This window comes from Idiotropiscis lumnitzeri, chromosome 14, assembly GCF_059441095.1.
Source record: "Idiotropiscis lumnitzeri isolate Australia: NSW breed Sydney's pygmy pipehorse chromosome 14, RoL_Ilum_1.0, whole genome shotgun sequence".
Taxonomy (NCBI): Eukaryota; Metazoa; Chordata; class Actinopteri; order Syngnathiformes; family Syngnathidae; genus Idiotropiscis; species Idiotropiscis lumnitzeri.
This window is the reverse complement of record NC_142404.1, coordinates 18,547,402-18,570,446: the sequence shown is the minus strand read 5'-3', so window position 1 is coordinate 18,570,446 and position 23,045 is coordinate 18,547,402. Positions and strand designations below refer to the sequence as shown.

The following is a 23,045-nucleotide window of genomic DNA, read 5'->3' as shown; positions in this document are numbered from 1 at the left end:
TTGCGTGCGATGCCATGAATGCGAGTGAGGGACACGCCGGTCGCACACACTCTGCTGCAAAAGTTAGGAATCGGATCAAGCGGCGCGCGTGTAAAGTTTCGGCAGCCTGCCGAGCACCAGACGTGGCTGCCCCTTCCTTTTTTTTTTTTTTTTGGGAGGAGGTCACTGGATGAGTGCGGCGGCGAGCTGAAAATTCGCAAATTGGCAGGAGGCGTCGCGCGTCAATTGCCTGAGCCCTGCGGGACGCCCCGGGTGCGAGCGTCCGTCGCTGGCGCAACATCTGAAAGCGGTTACCCTCACACCTCCTTCCACGCCTCGGGATCACATCGGACGGGGAAATGCGCTAATCGTTTGAAGTGGAGCGTGAGGAAACCAACCTGGCTTGTTCCCATGCCGCTTTGAAAATATTTCTTGTTGTTTTTGCGTCTTGTCTACACTCGAGGAGTTTGTAATTACGCTGTTTGAAAAAATGACTCGCCTTTTCGTGGGCCTCGGCATGCCCGAAAACTCACCGGTTTTGCTTAAAATAACGCACATACGGATATATTTTAGAGTTCCTGAACGCAAGCTATGAAGACTCAGAATTGACCCCCTGGAAAGTTGGGAAAAAACTCCCTCTGGCAAGTTTGTCAACAGTCATTTTTGAAAAACTGCATTTTTGTTTTTCGGAGTATGACTGCATATGAAATTTGTTGGGCATGTTTGTCAAAACGAGGCACAGTTCTGGACTGATGTCGGATGCTAAATTGCCAAATAATGAACGGAGAAAACCAAAACGTTGAACCGACGGAAATCGAGTCGGCGTCAACGTTGTCGTCTCGACTTGCGGCGGGCCAACTGGTCATGTCAGTCAAGTGTTGGGAGGAAAAAAAAAAAAAAAAGCAGAAAGAGCCTGAAATGTCCCTGATGCTATCAAAACAGGAAGCGAGCACCTTTATCATAATATCAGCGAAGATCGCTGTAATGGATGTGGAATGCGGCTGGAAAACATCAATGGTGCAGTGCAGCTCGAAAGAAAAAAAAAAAAAGCTGAGTATGCCTTTCGCCTTTTCTTTTCCTGGTTGATAAAACAAAGGTGACTCGCGCTTTTTTTTCTTTCTTTCAAATTTCTGGTTGATTCTTGATCAAACTTCGTATACCGTATTTTTGGACTATAGGACGTACTTGTTTTAAGCCGCAACAATCATTTTGGGAGAAAAAGCAAAAAAAACCCAAATCCAAATAAAGTGCGACGGGTTTGATGGCATTCAACAAAGGCCGATTTTTATCGTCCCCATTTCATCACCTCGAGCGTGCGCCGTGACCTCTTCAACCCGCCCGCGTGGCTTTTACTTGCGGCCTTTTACGGCTCACCCGAGTGAGAAATATATTTTGCCTTTTTATTGCCAAGTTAGGACAAGCGGCGCTATAATGAGCGTTCGGTTTCTTTTGAAAACGGCTCAAATGAACCTGCGAAAAGAGAGATGACAAAATCGCCCCCCCCCCCCCCTCGTCGATGCTGAAGTCCCGCTTGTGAGTGATGTTTCGGACTAATTCATGATTGCTCGCAAACAGATGTTGGCCCCGTTCGGACGCCGGCTTGTTAGCAATGATTTGGTCACCGACAAGCTAGCATGCTAATTGCTAGCAGCTGCCTGTGACCTTTTTCGCTCGATTTTTTTTGGCTCGGCTTACAGTAAGACGCTGAAATTCACCTGTCCCCTCTCGGTTCAGCCCGCGTGGCCGCCGGTGGAAAAAGATCACCTGGTTCCTCGCTCAGTTAGCGTGACATAATCAACAGGTTTTGGTGACTGGGAACACATGTACGCCGCCACAACAGTAAACAATGGCCGCCTTGTGCGCCTTTTTTCTTTTGCTGAACAAGTGGAATCCCACCTCTTTCCACTGTTTTTCTTTCAGCCTCCCCCTGGAATGTTTATACCGGCGCACATTCCTCGCTCTGAGCTCGTGGCTTTCCGCAGCGTCTCACTTTTGTTTCGCCAGGACATCCGTCGTCGTGTCACGGACGCCGTTGCAAACCGTCGTTCGTCATCTTTGTCTTTTCGTGCCACCGATGGATTCGTGTCACTGTGGACCTCGTGAGCGTCCATCTCGTGTGTTTGCCATTCCTGCCAGGTGGGGGCCTCCCCCCCGAGGACCCTGACATGAGTCATTAAAGTTTATAAGCATGGGGCCCAGCTGTCAATCACGCGGACAGACTGCCCCCCCCCTCTACCGGCATCCAAGCGCTGGCTGAGGTGAGCCCCGCAAAACCCCAGAGAACCCCTGACCTCGCTTTGACGGCGAGCTCAAGCGAGCGGGGTTAGTCTGGCGTTGACCGGCTGGGGTTACAGAAAGTCATTTTGGGCTCTTGCCTCGAGGCTCCAAGGCAACTTTTCGAGCCCGCAACCGACGCTTGGACAACTTTGTGCTAGCTTGGAGTACAAATGAAGTTCCTTATGCTAATATATGATGGTGGCGGTGTCTGCTCCTGTCCTGTCCTGTCCTGACCCTGCTACTTGCCGTTCATCCATTCCCCACCGCCCTCCAAGTCCACATTCAGATCAAATCCAAGATTTCAAGTACAAGTCAACATGAATAAGGAACCATTTGTTTTCAACTAAAAATTGGATTGGTTCACATTTGCCATCTGCGATTAGGATGGCCTGTGAACTTTGAGCTCGCCATGTAGCGTTCTGGCTTTACTGAGCTAACGGTGAGAAAACCGACGAAGCGCATTCCGACACAAGCTGCAGATTGCCGCAACTCACGGCGAGTCACTCAACGCGTGAACCGCCCGCCTTCCTCGAATCGTCTCATTTCCTGACGCCCACGTCACTCACCAGGCCAGCTCGTTTGCCTTTCAAAGTAAGACTCAGAAAATTCCATTCGACAATAACAATTGATGGCTTCAGTCTCGCCTTGAATTGTTTTAACTTTTCTAAAAAAAAAACAAAACAGGCTAAAGATTACAAATAAAGATCAACACGCGAGTCCCTGCGCACAAGATGTCGTGTGGCGTGACACAGCGGGATTAAAGTACTCTTCTCACTGCCGCTTCCTTGTTCCCCTGCGGACCCCTCCTACACGCTATTTGTTCAAATTAGAAGAACTATTCCGACCTGGCGGAAGAAAGCCAACTGCCCTTGTCATCTTCCTCGTCGACTCTTGCTGAGCCCAACATGAACGTCGTCTTTGTGTCTTTTTTGGTCGATTTGCGGGTGGCGATACAAACATGACGTGTCTTTGAACGTTGCAGACGACACACTTTGGTGTGAGCAACAACTTTCCATGCGTCTTGTGTCCTTGGGGTGGCTCGCAGTACAAAGAGCATATTGTCCTTTTTATTTTATTTTTTTTTTTTGTCGTAACGTAGCCGTGCTCCAGAATCGGTGTGGAGCTGCAGACGGTTTTAATCGTGCGTCAGCAACTGAGTGGGTTGTGTACGTTCGCATGCCGAGGTGAGCCGGAGGCAACGGGAGCGAGAGTTCAAGTGAGGTTACCGCCGGCTGGTTCGCTGTGAGGTTCGATTGACGCTGCACGTTTCGAGCCACGCAAGTCCTGTTTTTGTGGCAACGTTGCGATGAATTCAGGCACTCAATCGGATGACATAAAAATGCTCCGTCGATGCCATCTTGAAGTCAAATGGAAATCCAAGCGAAAGCAAACACCATTCATTGATTTCAATTGATTGAATACAAAACAAAAACTTGTTCACGGCGGCTCATGGAGTCACGTGGAGATGATCCTCCTTTCATTGGCATGTTTTGTGTTTTTTTTTTCAGTTGGAGCCCATTCCAGACGAGGTTTTGCATCAGCGACCAAACGCCAATGCCATCCACTCGATGGAGAAAGTTCTTGAAGCTCACAGTGAGTGAATCGTTGGAACTTTACGTTGGACGGAACGTGATCGCTATCGCTAGCACGTTAACGCAGCTGTCCTGTCACCGTACGCTCGGTCTCAAGCGCGGTTAAAATCCTTTGGCATTTTTTTCATTGTTTGTTTTTAACCTGTTCTGAATTTTTAGTAGTTTTAGTTAGTTTTCAGAACACGTTTGTTCATTTTTGCAATTTTTTTAAAAGCTTTGTTTAGATTTGATTAGCTTTATATTAGTTTTAGTTTTTCTGAAGTATGAGCTAAGAAATAAGTCACAATAAGGATTGGGTAATCAAATCTCAGCAAATAACAAATTTAAAATATGTATTATATACGCATATTTGATTTTAACCTTAAAGCTCATATGTGGAATTAAGTGACAAAGACGTTCGCCATCATCACATAGCGTTTTTTTTTTTTTCCCCAAAACACTCATTTTAATTTGATTTCATTGACAAAAAAATCTTTCTCATCTATTGAATTTGTCGTCATTTTTTGTTCAATATAATAAGGTGTTGTTTGTGTTACGCGTAGGCAAATACTGGCGCTCGCTGCAACGCTCCGCCTCCACGCCGGGATGCTCTTTGAGCGAAGCCCTACGACGAGACGCCGACGAGGCGGAAACGGTCTCCGCCATGGCCTCGCTGTCCGTCGCCAACAAGCACTTTGGAAAGAAGTATGTTTGCGCCAGCGTGCTGGAAAGTCACAACGACTCGAACTGGCGCCTGCTCCAAAATGATGTTGTGATCGTCCTGTGCCGTGTGGTGCGTGCGTTCGCAGGGCTGAAGAGGAACCGATGGAGGAGGACGCCCCCATGTGAAGCGGCCGCCTTGCCTTTCTTTGCAGCACTGAGACTTTTGCGTGTCCCGCACGCATCCCGATGGTTCTCAAAACCACTCCCACCGCTCCGCTTGAGTCATCGCCAGACGCTGACGAGTAAATGGACAGGACGCGCAGAGACTGGTCGCCGTACATAAAAAAAAAAAAAATTCTCACGCAAATCGACCTTAATGTGTACAAATGGACGTAAGCGTCAACTAGTGGAACGCGCCACCATTCCGCCGCCGCCACCGCCGCCGCCTTTAGTACTGTTCATACACTAGCGTAGGCACACGTTTGTAATTTTTTATTTTTTTTTTGAATGCCAGTCAAAAGCAGATTCAGTCCGGACCGTCTGCATTCTGCTTTTTTTGTAATCCGTTCTTTTCGCGCGCACGTTTTCATCAAAACCCACCGGAGGATATTAAGAATGTGATCGTGCACTTAAAGTTGGAACATTCCGCCTTTTTTTTTTCATTTGTGTTCATTATCTGAAAGAATGGAACAAAGACATCAATTTGCTTCCCTTTTTCCAGTGTGTAATCTGCTCCGCAGGTGTTCTCGTTCCAAAATGACTGACAGTGGAAGGAAAAAGAAAAACCCAGTTGCGTTTGTGCCTTTTTTTTGTTATGCTTTCAAATACGATGGATATTTTTGGATACTTGCTTCAAGAGCTATGCCTTAAAAAACGGGCTCAATAAAAGGGCGTCTCTTCATCCCACTTCTGCGAGATATTCGGTTGCCTTGTTGACCTTTCATGCCGTGCAGGAAGGCTGATGTGACCTTGCGTTTTCCTGCTCTCATCTTGGAAGGTCAGAACCAGCCGTCCACTGGAGGCACGTACAAGTAGCATGCACTGTAAAAAAAAAAAAAAAAGTCACTTCTGGATGCCGTGTTCCAAATTATTACACATTTAAATTAAACATTTGAAAAGGAGAAAAATGTATATTCCCCTGATCGCAACCCCATTGAGATCTTATAAAAGAGGAGTCTTTCTAAATGACCTCCAAGAAGTGCAAAACATTTAAAAAAAATATTTTATGTGTATTTATATTTGTTGCATACCTTGGAGCACTGTTTTTAAGAAATTCTGCTCAAAAATTAAAACGAGGAGTTTTTGAAGAACGAATTCCAGATTATTGCCGAAATTACAATTGTTGGTTATCCCCCAAAAATACTGTTCATCGTATTAACTCGAATAGAATGAGCAAAAAAATAAATAAGCACACTGGCGCGTCTCAATCCATTTAAATATTGTCGAGAAGTTAAAAGCTGGAACACGTTTTTCAAATTTATTAGGCCAAGGGTCAACATAACAAACAAGGTCAACGAAAATTTCTAAAATTAAAAAACAAACACTCACCAGCGATGGGACATTGTGATTTCCTAAGAATGTTGTAGAAAAGATCATTTTATTGATTTTATTGATATTTATATCACTCCTAAAGCATTTTCTGATCATTATTTTATTTCAATATTTTTCTGTCATAATTTGAGCATACGTGTTATCTTCGAAGTACCCGAGAAGTAACTCTCACATTCCAAAATTCAATGCGTACGTAACATTGAGATTTAAAATCATTGCAATTGTTGCGTGTAATATTCTAATTTGGAATCTGCAAATGACAAGTTTCTTTTTTAAAAAGCTCCTGAATTAAATGAAGATTTCCACGATATTCCGATTGCATCAAGATGCGCTTTTATGCCAAATAATGTGCAACACCGTGTCGTGACAGCACTTAACAAGAAGAAAAATTCCCAGAAATTGTCGTCCCACTGAATGTTTTTCCATCCGAGGATGGCGCTTTTCCACGATATGCCACCTGGGAGGTTCCAGAGGGGGCAGCTGCTTCAACATCTGCTTCCCAAATGTCAGGTGCTGCAAGCATGTGGCGGCTCTGTGCACATCCCGTTCAGCCACCACAAGGTTTTTTTTTTTTCCTTTCCCTTTTCCCTCACGATGTGACCTGGTTTGGTTTTCTGGTGATGCCTTGAGATACGACTGGAAATTGGTGCCATGACAAGATCAAAACAAAAAATGTTTGGAGTCAGGATCGTATCTCGAGCAAACGATCACACTTCTCAAGGCACCACCGTCGTTAAGTTTGTAGAAGGATCTTTGAATGGCTGCACACAACTTGTAGAATTAAAAATGTATTTTGTATGAAACTATTTTGTGGGTTACTTTTTGTTTGTTTACTAGAGCTACACTCGATCTCTTCTTTTTTTTGTGGCTGAATTGATGTGGATTTTTTTTTTTTTTGACGTTTTGACATGAACGACGTCAATCTTCCTCGCTCCAACTTTTCTTTGGTTCGTCTTTGCAGGGTCGTCGTGAGCATTTTTGAATTGTTGTCATTTGTTTATCATTTTGTATATTTTGTTGATGTTGCCTCGTGTTCCGTTGCAAAGCTGACAAGCCTGACGAGGGTCGGGAAATGTTTTTGTTTTTTTGTGTGTGTGGGGGGGGGACATGTTTCTATTTTGTATACAATTGTGTATTGTCTGTTGATAGTAGAGTTCTATATATGAAAAACAAAATGATTCTATTCTATAACGAGTATGTTCACGCTCCATGTAGTTTGTTGTCCTTGGTTAGGTTTTGCTGTGGATTGGGCTTTATTTTTATTCATTTTTTTTTTATAGTCGTTTTCATACCCATCAGCCTCTCTGCTTCACCCCGTCATGCACAAATTTGTACTTTTCCAACCTCTCCTTGTCTTTCTGTCTCCAGATTTCGATTGCGTTTTAGAAGGCACCTGTTACATTCGACAAACCTGAGACCAACGTTAAATCTGGATTTTACAATTTAGTTTTTTTCACGCCTAGTTTCTCATCTTGTATTTTGACGGATCTCGCAAGAGCCGCAAATGATTGTGATGATTTTTGTGATAATAGAAGCACTAAAACTGCCAAAAGAAAGAGTAGACTTTCTTTTTTCACCAGGAAAAAAAATGTTCTTCTGTCTTGAATATAATAAAATAATTTTCATTCACGCAGGCAGCACTTCATCCTTTACATTTCTTACAGTGGAGGTCTGGTGGCGAATCCCGACCGCCTCCCAACGGCTCCTAACGTGTAGAAACGTGAGCCACAAGTGTGCCATTTGTCACGTAAACGAACGTTCAGAATAGAAATCTTTTTTTTTTGTCCAAGCCATTGGGCGATATTCCCAGCATCTTTTTCACAGCGGTGCTCGTTGTCATAACAGCAGCAGACGGGTGTTCGCTACCGTCGAATGATTTAGTTTCGCCGATGGAGCCAAAACTAGCAGCGTCTGACGAGGCTGTCTGTCGGCCTCCGCCGTTTGTCTGTCCAAACGCGGCACAACATTCCAGTTTCGGATCATTTCCATTTATTATGAGGAAGCATAGTTTTGGTGTTGCGAACCTTTTGAAGTTGAGTCCAAACAGGACCGGGAAATGTTGTTTTTAGGCACTGGCTGGATTCTGCTGATGAGCACCGACATCAATCTGAAGCAACGACGATGATATATGGACGACTCGGCAGATGAGTGTTGGTCACGAGGATCATTGCTTCAGTCAAACTTTCAAACTAGGGTTCGTGTTCGGGTTAGGGGTTTGGTTTGGAGGTCTACACAAACACCAATAGGGTAAGATTCGAACCAGGGTCGCCTGAACATCAAGCTGTGTCATTCATCATTCGACCACCACAGCTGGGTACCACACAATGGTTTAGAAGTAGGGTTTAAAATAAAGGTAAGTGTTAGGTTATGGTTAGGGTTAGGTTAGGGTTAGAGTTAGGGTTAGGGTTAGGTTAGGGTTAGAGTTAGGGTTAGGGTTAGGTTAGGGTTAGAGTTAGGGTTTAGGGTTAGGGTCAGGGTTAGGGCTTGGGTTAGGGTTAGGGGTTAGGGTTAGGGTTAAGGTTAGGGTTAGGGTCGGCTTTAATGGTTGGAGTTTGGGTTAGGGTTAGGGTTAGGGTTAGGGTTCGAGTTAGGGTTAGGTTAGGGTTAGAGTTAGGGTTAGGGTTAGGGTTAGGGTTCGAGTTAGGGTTAGGTTAGGGTTAGAGTTAGGGTTAGGGTTAGGGTTAGGGTTAGGGTTAGGGTTAGGGTTAAGGTTAGGGTTAGGGTCGGCTTTAATGGTTGGAGTTTGGGTTAGGGTTAGGGTTAGGGTTAGGGTTCGAGTTAGGGTTAGGGGTAGGGTTAGGGTTTTGAGTTTGAGTTTCAAGGTAGTTTCAAATTAGGCTCAACGTTTCCAAAAAAAGGTTTTGTGCTTGGGTTAGCGTTCTTTTGTGAAGGTTAAAACCTAGGTTTATTTTGTATTTGTGTTCATTTGTTTCTGAGTCAATCAATAGATTAGGGTTAGGGTTCGTTACACAGTATAATAAATAAAAAACTGTCAACCAAGACCATCAGAGAAATCAAGAGAAAGGAAGCACTGAGCAAAACAGAATCACAAAGACCCAATCGATCTCAGTCTTTATTTGGAAAACTGCTGCGTGGTTCCGGACTGCTGCTGTTGAGGAAAACCGCATTGAAAGTCCCGCAGTAGCTTTGCGAGACTTGCGCCACCCATCGCGGAAGGTCAAAGGTTGAAGCTTGTCTCCAAATAAACGGACGAGAATCCCCGTCGGTGGTGGAACTAACGCAAAGACAACACGTTTCAAAAGCAAATACAAGCGCCGCAAGCTCCTCTCAAATAAACACGCATTCCAGCCGGCCTTTGTCCCAAGTCGGAATTAAGAGAGGAAGCGTGTCAACAGGCTCGGCCTTTTGCAGCTCGTCCGTTTAACGGACAATATTTGCAGTCGTACGCGTCAAGAAAAGGAGAGACGCTGCTCAAAAGAATGCAACAGAATTTTTTCGAGATGAGCGTCAAGTGGCCAACACAAAAAGCAATCTTTCACATTTTTTTTTTTAAACATGACGCCACACAAAAACATACAAGCGGTAGTACCTCAACCGACCTGTGAGAGGCAGCATGACAGAAAACACAAAAATGAAGAAGAAGAAACAGAACCGGTGATATGCGCATTCTTCTCGCATACTGGTACAAATTGTTTGCTGTCGACACAGAAAATAAAGTGAAATAGCGTTTTAGTCCATTCATAAAATAAGTTTGCAATTCTCAGCAAATTTGTGTGAAAGCGCACACACATTGAAAACACTTTGCATTGTCACTTTAAAATGTTTTCTGAGATCATTTTTTTTTAACACACCCTACACCACAGGATAATCGCTCAGGATAATCTTTTCGAGGCCTCCGCCGATTATCCGGCCTTTAATTGGTTGGATTTCCCGACTCTCGCCATGTGTGTGTCCCCCACGTAAGTGTGTGCGCATTTATCATCTCCATTGCCAAGAGACGAGTAACCTCGTGACCCGACCGCAAAATCAGGTCAGAAGAGAGGTGGAGAACGTTCCTCCTTCCTGAAGGCCTGCCCACAAGATGGCGGCCCCGTCGCCACAACAAAGCGCACAAATGTCACGACACTTTGAATGATGGCAACAACAACACCCCCCCCTGCCCCCCCTGCCCCCCCCTCCCTCCCAGGTTTCCCTATCTTCTTTTTTCCACTTGATTCCTCACTGCGGCCTCAGCGTCTGCCGTTGTCAGTTCTCTCTATCATTACGCAACCACCCGTGTGTGTGCGTGTGTGCGTGTGCGTGTGTGTGCGCAAGGCCGCATCCACCCAGCTGGACTCATCACACAGCACATTTTAATTGCAGGTTCCAGTGCCTAAATGAGTGATGGCGCTCGGGGCCAGCGAGACTAATTACAGATGGCGGTCATTACAATCGTTTTTGGAAGGGCCGCAAAACAGGCGTGGAAAAGAATTAGACGACGGGCGACGCTTATCGCTGCACATTCTGGACAAGATCCAAATTGTTAACTGGAGAGGACGTTCCGCCAGTCCGTTTGAGATGCTGAGCAAGCGTGCGTTTCCTTGTTTTACGAGGGTGTGAGTTTAGTCTGGTGTCGCATTTGCACTTGCAGCGAAAAGAAAAAACCCAACAGAAGGAAAAATATTTTCTTTGCTGGTCTTGAACACGAACACCAGAATGAAATCATATTTCCGGGCTGTGCCAACCTACTGTAAACGTCTGAGTTCTGCTTTCAAATGTAAACCGCTGAGAACTACGGTGGGCCAAGTCCATTTTTGCCATTTTTAAGTCGCCCCCAACCGAAAATGGGTAAGGTGGGACCGGAACTCAACGATTTACACGAAACAAGGCGATAAGCTGCAAATAACTCATCTCATCAGCATCGAAATCGTGAGTATCGTTTGACAGGTTGTTTCCAAAATCATTTATTTGAATTGTGGGGAGGGGGGGGGGGCGTAGAGGTTCCAACACGGAACCTTGAGGTACACCTTGAGAAAGAAGATGAGAAACCAGCCGACTGGGCACACTGACATCCTCTGGTCAGCTAATTTGACAGCCTGAGTGTGATTTGGGAGAAGTGATTCCCTTTTTCTGTCCTTATTGTCCCTCATGTTCGAAGTTTCTTTTTTTTAGAAACGTAAAGCGAGTCACTCTGCTCAGAAACTCCGGATTCCAAAACGTTGCCGTCGTCCGACGTCGTTATTTTGGCTTCGGTTCTCGTCCCCATCTCACCAGGGGTGGTCCGGCACGGCCCCCCAAGTAAAAGTCCAAACAAAAGCAAGCCATTGGGCTCCTGAAATAGTGCGACCTTCTGACTTGCGCTGACCTCCGCGACCTTCACGGACGCGAATGAGCGCGAGGGAAAATGTTGCCAAAAAAAAAGCAAGCCCTCGGCGCCTGCCCGAACGGCCTCCGTGGACTTCTTCCAGCCCCAGATGAAGCACAAACGGGAAACAAATAAATAGTCGAGGAAACACAAATTGAATCTGAGAAAGCAGGACTGTCTTTGTCGATGCACTTGATTGCTTGTTGCCGTCAATAACGAGCCTTGAAAATATTCCCCAGTCACATGTCGGATTTCAGCTCGCAAAAACTGTCATTCTTGTTTGGCCAACAACACCGCACGCACGCTTACGTTGGATCCGCTCGGAGATGCTCAGCGCGGAGATAAAATTGTCAGTGCGGGCCGACGGCCTTGGTGAGCGCAAATGTGCCAGAGCGGAGGGAAACAACGAGGCTGATGAGGCTTGATTACTTCAGGGATGAAAGCGATGATCGTAATGGAAAATGAAGCCGCTTTGATAGAACTGCGCCGTCCTTGTGCGTGTGCGTGCGCAAGAAAAGATGTGCAGTGCAACAATAGCCAAGTTTTTTTCCCCCCTCCACTGAGCAGCAAAGTCAACACTGAGACGATGACTCATCGTAGACCTCGGACTAGATACCGTAATCCCACGCCTACTCGCAGTTTTTTTTTTCTCGTTTTTTCCCCCCTGAAAACCTCCATCAATGTTTTTACTTTGTGCTGTTTCTATAATTCTCTAAGAGGCCACACAAGGCAAAATGCCATAGACAGGCTAACTATTGGCATCTGTTTCATGGCGTGAGAAGCCTGTCAGCATCGGGTGTTTGAACACAAACGGTGCAGCAGCACATGTAGACAGACAACCGAATAATAACAACTGGCACATGTTCTTTATCCTCCGCAGAGAACATAAATTATTTCAGAGACTGTGATCACTTCACGGGCGCCAAGTGGCCATGGCACAATCCGGAAGGTGACCCCACACATACACCGGCATGTACGTGGGGCACGGGCAGGAACATTTATTTTTCCAGGCATCAAAATATTGGATGTACACTCGTCAACAGTATTTTTCACACCCTCGGCTGCCCGTTGACAATTTATGGACAATTTGTATAATTATTATTATTATTACATGAATGCGACGCATGACACTGCCGACATTTTTTATGACTTCTGGTTTCCGACTCAATTTGTCGCCGGAAAATATCAACTGTGGGATTAGGAAATGCTGTGGCAACGTAACGGAAGTGCATGGATGATTTTCAGCGTCATCACTTTTTAAAAAAAATTTTTTAATAATTTTCTGAGTGGAGGCTTCTAGCGAACAAGAAATGTTTGAGCAACCAAAGCAGGATTTCGACATCGACTTTTGCCTGCCAAATCTTTGCTAATATTTCATCCAGATCGAATGCAGTTTGAGGTGTTCAGATGGGAAGCCGCCCCTTGATTCCATTTTACTGCAAATGAAACTTTTGCAGCTTTTTTTTCCCATGTGATTTTACAGGAAACATCTGGATCTGCGGCCCCTGCCAAGCAGTGCGGCCCCGGGTGATTGTGCGCCGCAATAATGAGCGGGTATCACACGGGCTCCCACCGAGAAGCGGGGGGGCGGCCGGCGGCATCCGAGACCACCGCGCCAAAGGTGCACACACAACACGCTCTCACGTGTGAATATTTTAAGCGTCTAAAGAAGACCTTTGAAGCTTTTTTTTTTTTTTTTCATCATTCGAGCAGTTCCCAGGTGTTGTCTGCAAACGTTGCCCAATGGCAAGCCAAGCAACGAGACTTCTACGTTGTCAAGAGGGTGTTGCCACGAAGCAAGTGGCTTCTATTTGCTGAAGTGGAGCCAAGAATGGTGAAAAAAGTGAATGAAATAAAAACATTTCCACTCATTGAGACGCGACTTTATAAACTTTTCACATGAGTGTGTGCGTATCGGTTAATGTGGCGCATGCAGCAGTCACGTTGCAATCAAGTAGGTACGTGGCGCTTATCGGATGCTAACGCTATTCGATAAAGCTAATCGGCGTCTCCAAAAAAATCAACGGCAGCTCCGTTCAGCTTGATGGAAATTAAACGCTTGCACTCGGGGGAGTCTCGAAAGCGGCTCCGGAGCTTCAGCCAGCCTAACTTTCGAGTCACCTCGCCTATTCGCCAAGTGACCAGTAGAGAAATTGCGTGTCGGGTGGATTTTGTCTAAATTCTTGGAATTATGATGCGACAATTTGAAAAGATTTTGGCGGGCTCGTTCGCTCACACGTTTTCAGAAATGATTTGGAGTCATTTGAGTGCATCTTGAAGTTGTGTCTCATTTTGTTTGGCCGGCTTCAAATTCAACAACACAGCTCAAGCGACCACAGGATTTTTTTTTTTTTTTTTTTTTAACACCAACCATGCAAAGGGATTCATCACAAGCCAGATGCGGCGAGCAAAAAAAAAAGTCACTCACATGGTAAACACACAAAAAAGAAAATGTATGATCCATTTCCGTATCATATTTAGATTAGATTTCTATCTTCCCATTCTCCACAGTTTTTTTGTTTTTGTTCGGTTTTGCACAAGCAGCAGATTTCAAACACATGAAGTGATTTTTTTTCTTCAGTTTTTATGAATGAGAACGAGCCCACACGTGACGAGGGCAAAAAAATGATCACATTTATTGCGTGTGGTCAAGGCGGCACACCGCACACAAAAACAATCGCTCTGCCATTAAGCGTTCCTTTTTTTATGTCAAAAAGCCGCAGTCTGTTGCTTACCAAACACAAATAAGCATTTGCAAATCGTAAATAGTGAACGGGTTTAACATTTACGATTGTCGTATCGGACTTTTTGGCGTATATGTCGCGTAAGCTAAAGTCAAAATACACCCCACGCCACAGGATAATCACCGATGATAATCTTTCAGAGAAATTCAACAATCAAGCCTTTAGTGACTTTGAGAGAAAATCGGGCTCAAATTTCGCTGATTACCACATGCGTGTACGAGACTTTAAACAATGAACACATTTCAAATGAATGATTGTCGTTCCTCACCATTTTCCAAGCGGAATGGGAAGAAAAAATAATTCTTACGATAACACACCACATGATAATCGTTCAAGATAATCATTCAGAAATAATCCGATCATCGGGCATCTGCTAACTGATGGCAAGGGAAGGAATCGAGCAAAGAAATTGTCCTGATTATCCGCTTTAATATTGTCCAGTTTGAGCATTTTCGATTGTCAACCCAACTTTTTGTCGTATACGTGAACCCCTTTTGAAAGACTGGACCGTTTTAGCATTTATGATTGTTGGCCCTGAATGGTTTCTGAGCAAATTGAGGAAGGAGGAATTATTCATAACATACCACAGGAAAATCAGCAATCATCGGACTTGGGTTGATTTCGGCCGTTATCTGCATGTGTGTACCCCGTTTGTAATCTCGTGGCTGTGAAATCCTGCCAGCCAGATTGCAACTGATATATTTTTTTTTTGATGGCTGGCCTCACCTCAACAATGAAGTCTTTCAGCGTTCCGATGGCATCAAAGCAAGCCTGGGAAAACAAGTTGCCAACAATTTGGCGTTTTTGTTTTTTATTGCAATTTAACTGCCATGCATTTAAGATGATGAGCTTTTTTTATGTAGTTTGTCTTCAAAGTGGCTCAAATTTCCTGCGTTATTAATAAAGGTGAGTTTTGTGATTTTTTAAAAATTATTTTTAGAGTAGACCTAAAAAAAAATAGAACAAGGGGGGGCGGGTGCTCCATGATCCAAGTCCATGTTGGTATTTTGGTTCTCATATGAAAGCTGCATACATGCAAGTGTAGCAGAAAATGTTTCTCATCTTCCAAATTATACTTGTCACATTTTAAAAAAAAGATGCACATTTCCTTCAAAAATATGTTTTAATAAATAAGCAAAAATGTACCCCAAAAAGTGTGGGATTGCTTTGCTCCCTTTGCAAGTTATATGCACTTCTACACATTTATGTACACGACGCATTCATTTTCAGACATTGATACTTTTTTTGTCTTTGAGGAGCAAGTGAAAATAGAATGATATCCTTCTTCTCGACTTTTGCCGACTCATACCGTCCCAAAAACGGCTCGGCATCGTCCCGTCAGAGGCAGTGTGCGGTCTGCAGCCACGCGTGCACGTGCACATGCACGCACGCACACACAATGCACGTGAGTGTGTCACATTACGTCCATGGGCTCTTCGTTAGTCCATTTGAGTTTTGTAGACAGTCTGCAAGAGAAGAATGAAGGACAAATGGTGAGGGTGTTGCCGATTCCATTTGATTTCGAACGTCATCTTCAAATGACGTGAAACGTGGCACGCAGATGAAGAACCTCCAATGTTGACGTTCAGGACCAATGACGTCATTGAGCGGAACGGATAAATGGAACATGGGTTGTTTCCGGTTCCATTAAAAAATGCATTTTTAAAAATACAGTTAAAAGGGAGCAAAATAGACTTGAAAGAAATGTATAAAAATAAAACACGAACTGAGAAACTATAAAAATAGAGAAATATAAATAAATGTAGCAATGTGTGTAGTCTGTTTATTTTTATTTATTGTGGCGGTTTTTATAATCACCTCGTTGAATATTTTGAAAATGCTTATTTAAAAATTTAACATTAACATAATTTGTTTTTTTCATGCAAGAGTGTACAAAATATCTCGCCTTGTTTGTGGAACACGATCCTGCCTGTGCTTTTAAAAAGTGATTATTTTCTTCTGCCCACCACTTTTCACAATCATTCCTGTGGTGGACGCAGCGCAGAGGTCTGTTGCAGCTGCATTTTGGTGCAAGCCACGACCGAGAAAAGCGAGAACATTTCAAGCTGCTAAAGCTGTGGCAAAAATGGCTTTTTCATTACTATTTCATTTAGCAGCAATTAATGGACTCAGATTGGGGGGGGGGGTCCTCTTTTCGTTTTCTTCAGATTCTTCGTTCCCCGTTTTTCCATTCGAAAATAACAGGCACCAATGCACCGAAATATTCCGAATTGACATTGACTTTGATTTAATATCATAATGTTGATACGGAACATACGTTGAAGTTGAAGGCTAATTAATAATAATTATCGCAGATCAAAACCAGAAGCGTTGCGTAGGATTTGAATGCAATCAACCCCCCACGCCCCCAAAAATCCAAAATAGAATTTAGAGATAGAGGGAAAAAAACGGATTGCAAACAGAGAAGTTGCTGCAACTAAACTGAACAAGGGAAAAAGATAAACGAGTGTCAATACGAGTGTTCTTGTCTAATTATTGTCATGAGAGCATTTATATGCTAAAACAAGAAAAAATACCCAAAAGGCCCAGTGATATATTTTATAAATAAATAAGAAACAAATAAAAACCCCACTTACGCCTCTTTGGTATCTTGACAACTGAATGACCTCTAATGAAAAATAAGCACGTGTATGTAAATAAAACGTTGGACGCGTGTCTTGTGTGTTACGCACCTCTTTGGCATCCCACCTGGCGCGCACTCGGCACCTTTAGTGCGAGGTGGACATGGACCAGGCGCCCTCCATCCTCCACACGGAGAAGGCGTAGCTGAGTCTCTCGTGGGCCACGTAGCTGCAGCTGGACATCTTGTTGTCCATCTCGTCGCTCTGCAGCACCTGACACAGGAAGTCGATGTAGCGCGAGGCCAGCTTGAGCGTCTGGATCTTGCTCAGCTTGTCCGAGGGCAGCGTGGGGATGATCTTGCGCAAAGACGCGAAGGCTTCGTTGAGCGACTGCGTCCGCTGGCGCTCGCGCACGTTGGCCAGCACGCGCTGGTTCTGCAACTCCTCGTACGACTGGGCCCCGGTGGCCCCGGTGGCCCCGGTGCCCCCAGTGCCCCCGGCGCCGCCGACACCGCCGGGGCTGGGCTTCTTGCTGCGCTTCAGGGGCGCCGGGCTGCCGCCGCCGCTGCCGCAGCTGTCGTCACCGCCGGACTTCTTGCTGGGTCTCCGCTTGCGGGCGCAGCGCTTGTTGGGCCGGCGCTCGGCCTCCTCCTCGCTGGTTCCCAGGCTGTCCGGGGGGGACACCGGGGAGCCGGAGCCCTCTTCCATTTCTCGCTTGAAGAAATGCAAGGGTAGCGAGGAGAACGCGGCGTCCACCTTAGAAGCCGTGGTGACGGATCAAAAAGCCCCCCGTCCCCAAAAACATCCAAAAAGTATCCGACAAGATTGGGTGGGAAAAGATGCCGAAGCCCTCCGCGCGCGCGCCCAGCCTCACTTCAAGGGCGACTGCAGGCGTCCGAGTGCGGCTTGGCGTGTCTTCTCCTCGCGCAGGAAGTTTTTCCTAAATTTTTTTGGGGGAAAACCTCATCCCGGGTTGGGATGCTAAATAGTTTGGAGGCTGGACGGGGAGGGCTTTTTGCAGCTGGAGGGGGAGCCAGCATGTGGCGTGCGCCCTCCTGCTTGTTCTGAGCTCACTTATTTACAGTAGGCTGTGGCTTAGTCTGTGGACTTTTTTTTTTGTATTTGATGATAACTTCACCTTGTTAAGGTTACACTGCAACAATACAAGAAGCAAATAACAGAAAAACTAAAGAAAGGAGAGTGAGAACTTTCAATACGTTTTAATATTACATTTAAAGGACGATATCGTTAATTGAGGCGACTTCATACGTGGGTCCAAAAGTGCGGAAATACGATGGCGGAGGATGCGAAGAGTGTTTGACACAGCTAATCTTTTTTAATCGACTTTGACTTGACTTTTATCTCACGATACTGGACGACAAAACATCGTTAGCGTTTAAATGATAACAAACGGACATGGATGGATGGGTCGGTCTATATTATGTGTCAGGGTTGATAAAATGCACCTTAAAGGGAGCACGGAAGACTCAAAGATCCATAGTTACGTAGACGTTGAGCAGATGGTGTCCATGTTGTTTGTCAGAGGTGCAGCTCTTCATCTGACATGTCATGTTTCTTCTGCGCACATGGCTCACATTATAACGTCGACTTCAACCGCTGCAAGAATGCGCAGTTGTCCAAATCAGCTGACTGGACTCCCCGAACGTCCACGTCATGCATCGAAGTAGCCGACAAAACGAAAAAAAAAAAAAAAAGAGAGAATTATGTATTGTCTTTCTTTGGTTTGTGGCAATAAAAATGTTTCTCGTTTTATTTTTGGAACGAAAATCAAACAGCTCACTTGACACAAAATAAATAAGAGCTTAGTTAATTTCGCTCATTAGGTCTTTAATTCAATCGGTCATCCGTGAAGCCGCGTCACATTAACAAGCAATTTGGCGCCTTTTCACTCTCGCTTTCGCAGGAGTTGGGCGAGAATGGCGAATTTCGGTTGTCCAACAAGACTGGTGGCCGCAAATGAAGCGAAACATGGCGCTGTGTTGAAACGCTCGGCTGTTGACTTGAAATCTCCCGTCGTCCTTCACACTTGGGACGAGACCCCCGCTTCATGTTTTGCTCAACCTCTTCTTTTTAGTCGGAGCCACAAGTTTCAGATGGTCCCTGAAATGCAAAGCGTGTTAGCCGCTCTTCACACAGGTAATGTTTCACACATGGAACGTCTTGCCGGCCCATCGCACGAAAGTCCCTTCCGCTCCCAGCACGAGGGCCTCCTTGCCCAGGGGAGCCGCATTCGGCGTAGCGTCGATGAGTTGCGGGCTTCCCGGACAGCAAAATGAGGCCTGCTTTGACTTTTGCATCCGCGTGGCTACTGCAGGCGATGGGCTTAATCAAAGAGGCAGGTGGCGATGAATGACGACAACAACGGGACTCGAATTTCACCTAGATGGAAATCACATTTCTGCAAAACTGCCCCCTGGTGGCGAACCTTGGTGGATAGACAAATGGATTGAACAATGGATGGAGGATGCAAAGATGGACGAAAGGAATGATAGAAAGATGGACGAGACAATGGATGCATGAGAGGAGGGATGGACTAAATGACATGGACGGATGATGGATGGAAAGACTAAAGAATGGATGGATCAAAAATAATTGATGGTCAGCAAAACGGATCCACGATCAGCCCACAAAAAAACAAACTCGTTACCCTAAAAAAAAAAAAATCTTCCATTGGAGCTCATTCTTCACCAATTTATAAAAGTTGGATGGAAAGTCGCTATTTGCTCCAAATCGTTTTCAAGGGTGACTAAAAGCCGGAAAGACGCAGGTGGGCGAGGAGGAGAAATGACCCGTCAGATGAAAAAACAAATTTAGGCGAGCGCCGCTTCCATCTTGCCAACGAGCCCGACAACCCGAGCCTTTCTTTGTCGTTTGCCACCTTTGAAACAGAAACAAGTCACATGACACGCGTCGGAAGACGACAACGTGGAGACGAAGAAGGCAAAAACTCCCAACAAACTGCACGGAGGGCAAAGGGCCTATGGTGCAAAAAAGACAGCCGAGCGCCCCGCATATGTGAGTGACGCTATGGAAGAGATGATTTGTGAGCGGCCGCCACCCGTGGAATTTGACCGTCGGTGCGCCTCGCCGGGATCACTCGCCTCCGATTCGACTTGGACTTCAAGCCTCGCATGATGCCGGCGACGCTCACCCCGAATGCTCTTGGCCCGAGGATCTGAAGGCCGATGTGTATACATTATCACCTGATTATCTACACCTGTCTCTTCATGCGTGCCCTGTGTGTGGGGGTGTGTGTGCGTGTGTGTGTGTGTGGGGGGGGGGGGGGGGGTGTGCGGGGGTGTGTGTGTGTGTGTTTAAGCGCTTCAAGATGCGCCCGAGATGTTCGGCGGCCGAAACCTCCAGCTGCTTCTCATTGCTCAAAATGCACATTACCAGCAGCGCAATCACTTTTCAAGCTACTTGCCGCCCCACAGATGCGATTACACAAAATATATACACATTTTTTTTATCGCTATCACGACCAAATTGCGATAAACAAACATTTCTTGACTTGAGAATATATTCAACATTCATCCATCCATCGATTTCTAACACGGGTTGACGCTAAGCTGGAGCCAGAGGTACAAGACATTTTCCCGCAATTTGGCCTTTTGCCGACCAAGGATGGCAAAAATGGCAGATTATCGAGACCGAGGGTGCCCAAGTCCGGTTCTCCTCCAGATCATGTCCTCTGAGGCGCTGCTACGGAGATTTCGGCGTTTGTTCAACTGGGCGAGAAACGGCTCCACCGAAGTCGTCTTCCTGCGGCTCTTCATTTGATTGACTTTCACGTTATTTCAAGTAAAATTGCATCGCGTCATAATTGGTGTTAAATGTTGTTGCCCACTGAGAGGGGGATTCCCCCATCTGGGGCCCCTTCTCACGTTTAATAGTTACGATTTTCAGGTTTTTTTTAACGTGGTGAATTCAACAATCGCTGTTTTTCCCAATAATAATGTTCACAGTGTTAAAATTCTCCTCCACCGTGATGCAAATGAATTCCCGCAACTCCGACACAAAACGTTTTCTCCCTCGTAGGAGGATGAAGCAGCATTCGGTCTTTGCTTGTCTTTGTTGTCTGCAAAAGCATTTGGGTGTCCAACTTTGTGAGGCAAAAACAAAGAGTCGCGTCTGTTTGACTGCGCGTTGCTTTTCCAGTAAAGTGTGACTCACCCGAGTCATTCTGGAAGAACAACTCGCACGTCAGCCTTGATTGCAAAGCTAATTTCGAGATCAGTTGACGCGAGAGGATTACATCACGTCAAAGGAATAACGAGTGATTATTAAAAAAAAAGAGAATAATTTCCCGGCTTTTAATTACGCTCCCATAAATGACGCCATCCTTTGATATAACAAAACACCCATTTCACATCAGCAGCCGTGACATAAAAAGCAAACAGTCCGTATTGTTGGGGGGGGGCCTCCGTTGTGAATGAAACAACAGGCAGGTACATATTGGCCAATAAAAGAAGACTCCTGGCGAGCGGCCGTTCATACGTAGCCACACTTGGCTCGGGGGGGGGGGGGGGCTGATGACAAGGTGTTTCTCAAATGGCATTAGGGGCCCGTTCACAAAGATTTAATTGGGAGTGTGTAGCAGCTTGAATCATTTAAGCTTTGTTTAATGCCGGCTTGGTCTCCGGCGTGGAAGGGGGCCCGGGATACCAGGGACCCCCACTGTCAGCGTTTGCTTTGATACGTGAAGATGGAGGGGGTTTGGAGTAACCCCCCCCTTCCCCAAAACACACATAAACACGCACCCCCATCCCCAAATGCTGTACACGCCTACATAGTTTTGATGCCTTGTCGAGTCATGGCCATCTAATCCAGCCAACATACCGAGGCCGTCTACTTTTACATTAACCCTTCGGAGGACTCTCGATGAAATGCAGGACAGCTCCTCTATTCAAAGGGAAAAGGGACGACAAACTCCTTAAAATGTTGCCGATATTTAAACCCTAAATGCAGCACAAATGATCATCCCAAAATATTTGAATTTCCCTGACGAAGAAGTGCTTAACAGATCATTTTTACGTTAACAGCAGCAGAGCAAAAATAAACAAATAAATCATTCACATGCGGCAAAGACTTTCAGTTTACCCTCTCTAAAGTCGGTGGCTATGCCAGCTCATGAATCGTCAACCATGAAGAGAAGTGCAGTGGGTTGGATTCAGTGTGCAAGATTTTCACAAAACTCAGCGGGATGCCACATGGACCAATGGCGGAACCCTTTAGATTGCGGAGACAACCATTTTTGTCTCGCCATTCAGTCACAATGGCATCAATGAAATCGTCAAAACATTTTCAAGCTTGGACGCCATGCTCCAACCTCACCCGCCTCTCCAACTTGTCCAGGAGACTTCGATTTAGACAGAAAATTGAGCAATACTCACAGGCGTATCGCTGGCGATATTGAAAACCAGCTCCAAAACTTCTCAGGAAACCTAAACAAAACAAACGGTGGTTTTAGAGCCAATAAAATTGTATCGCCAAAGAAAAGACATTTTCAACAGTGGGTTTACTGAAATGAAGTAAAAAGAAGAAGAAATGCACCCTAGAAAGCTCAAAATAAAACAAAATTAGCACCACTAAAATTCTAATAAGTTGGTTTGTTGCAAAAAGATGCATCAAATTTGACCCACATTTGAAATTGAACTGGATCGCAGCTATTTTATTCTAAAGCAGGCAAATCCGGTGCATTTGACGGCATTTATATTTTGGTGAACTTGCAAATGCATCCAACGTCTGGATGGGCGAAATTGCAAAGCTTTCTTGCCGACGTCATCAAATGTGGGCAAAGCGTCAAACATTTCCGAAGATAGGCCAGGAAAACTTGAATTTGTTGTGGCTTTAGAGTCGTAAGAGAGCAGCAATGGAACCTCAATCAACTCAAATACGCTTCCTTGCCTTGACAGTTACAAAAAGCAGTGTCTCTGCGGCAATTATTCCGTTTCTAATATTCTATCCGTGATGATGTACGACTTCCAGAAGCAGGCGTGAAGAACGGGGGAGGGTGCGGCACTTGTTGAAGGGGTCAGAGTGAATTTGTTGAACAAATGACACAAGGGACTGTGCACTTGGGTGCTGCTGCGGCAGCCTCCTGCACAAATAACGGGGCGTAATTAGCGCCGCACTTGTGACCCGGGTGCCAAGGTTAGCATTACGGTCGGGCCCACTTTCACAGTGCCATGTGGACCCCGGCCAGGTGCACCCCCCACCCCACCCCCCCGACACCCCTGAATGGAGAGAAGCTGCGCTAATGCGTGCTTCGAGTGGAGTTCAGCCTCTTTGGAGGCGGGCCGGAAGCGAAAGGGTGGGCAAACAGCAGCCGTGTTGATTCTGCTGATTGCGC

The 23,045-nt window shown here is 45.6% G+C and overlaps 2 protein-coding genes across 8 annotated transcripts in view; one reads left to right on the top strand and one right to left on the bottom strand.

The window, feature by feature from the left end:
* LOC148323861 (histone deacetylase 4-like) overlaps positions 1–7,670 on the top strand; it is a 72,135-nt gene extending 64,465 nt beyond the window's left edge. For all 7 annotated transcript variants that reach the window (XM_088315187.1, XM_088315186.1, XM_088315185.1 and 4 more), the window contains 3 exons: positions 3,765–3,849; positions 4,391–4,532; positions 4,637–7,670. In XM_088315187.1, coding sequence (XP_088171313.1) covers positions 3,765–3,849; positions 4,391–4,532; positions 4,637–4,676 — 267 coding nt within the window. In that variant the 3' untranslated portion in view covers positions 4,677–7,670. The remainder of the gene's footprint in view (positions 1–3,764; positions 3,850–4,390; positions 4,533–4,636) is intronic.
* Positions 7,671–15,265: 7,595 nt separating this feature from the next.
* On the bottom strand, positions 15,266–19,060 carry LOC148323860 (twist-related protein 2-like). The gene is made up of 3 exons (XM_088314961.1): positions 18,139–19,060; positions 16,784–17,825; positions 15,266–15,556 (listed from the first exon to the last, which is right to left on the bottom strand). Exon 2 carries the CDS (start codon positions 17,378–17,380, stop codon positions 16,820–16,822), a length of 561 nt encoding a protein of 186 aa, XP_088171087.1. The 5' UTR covers positions 17,381–17,825; positions 18,139–19,060; the 3' UTR covers positions 15,266–15,556; positions 16,784–16,819.
* Positions 19,061–23,045: the final 3,985 nt, after the last annotated feature.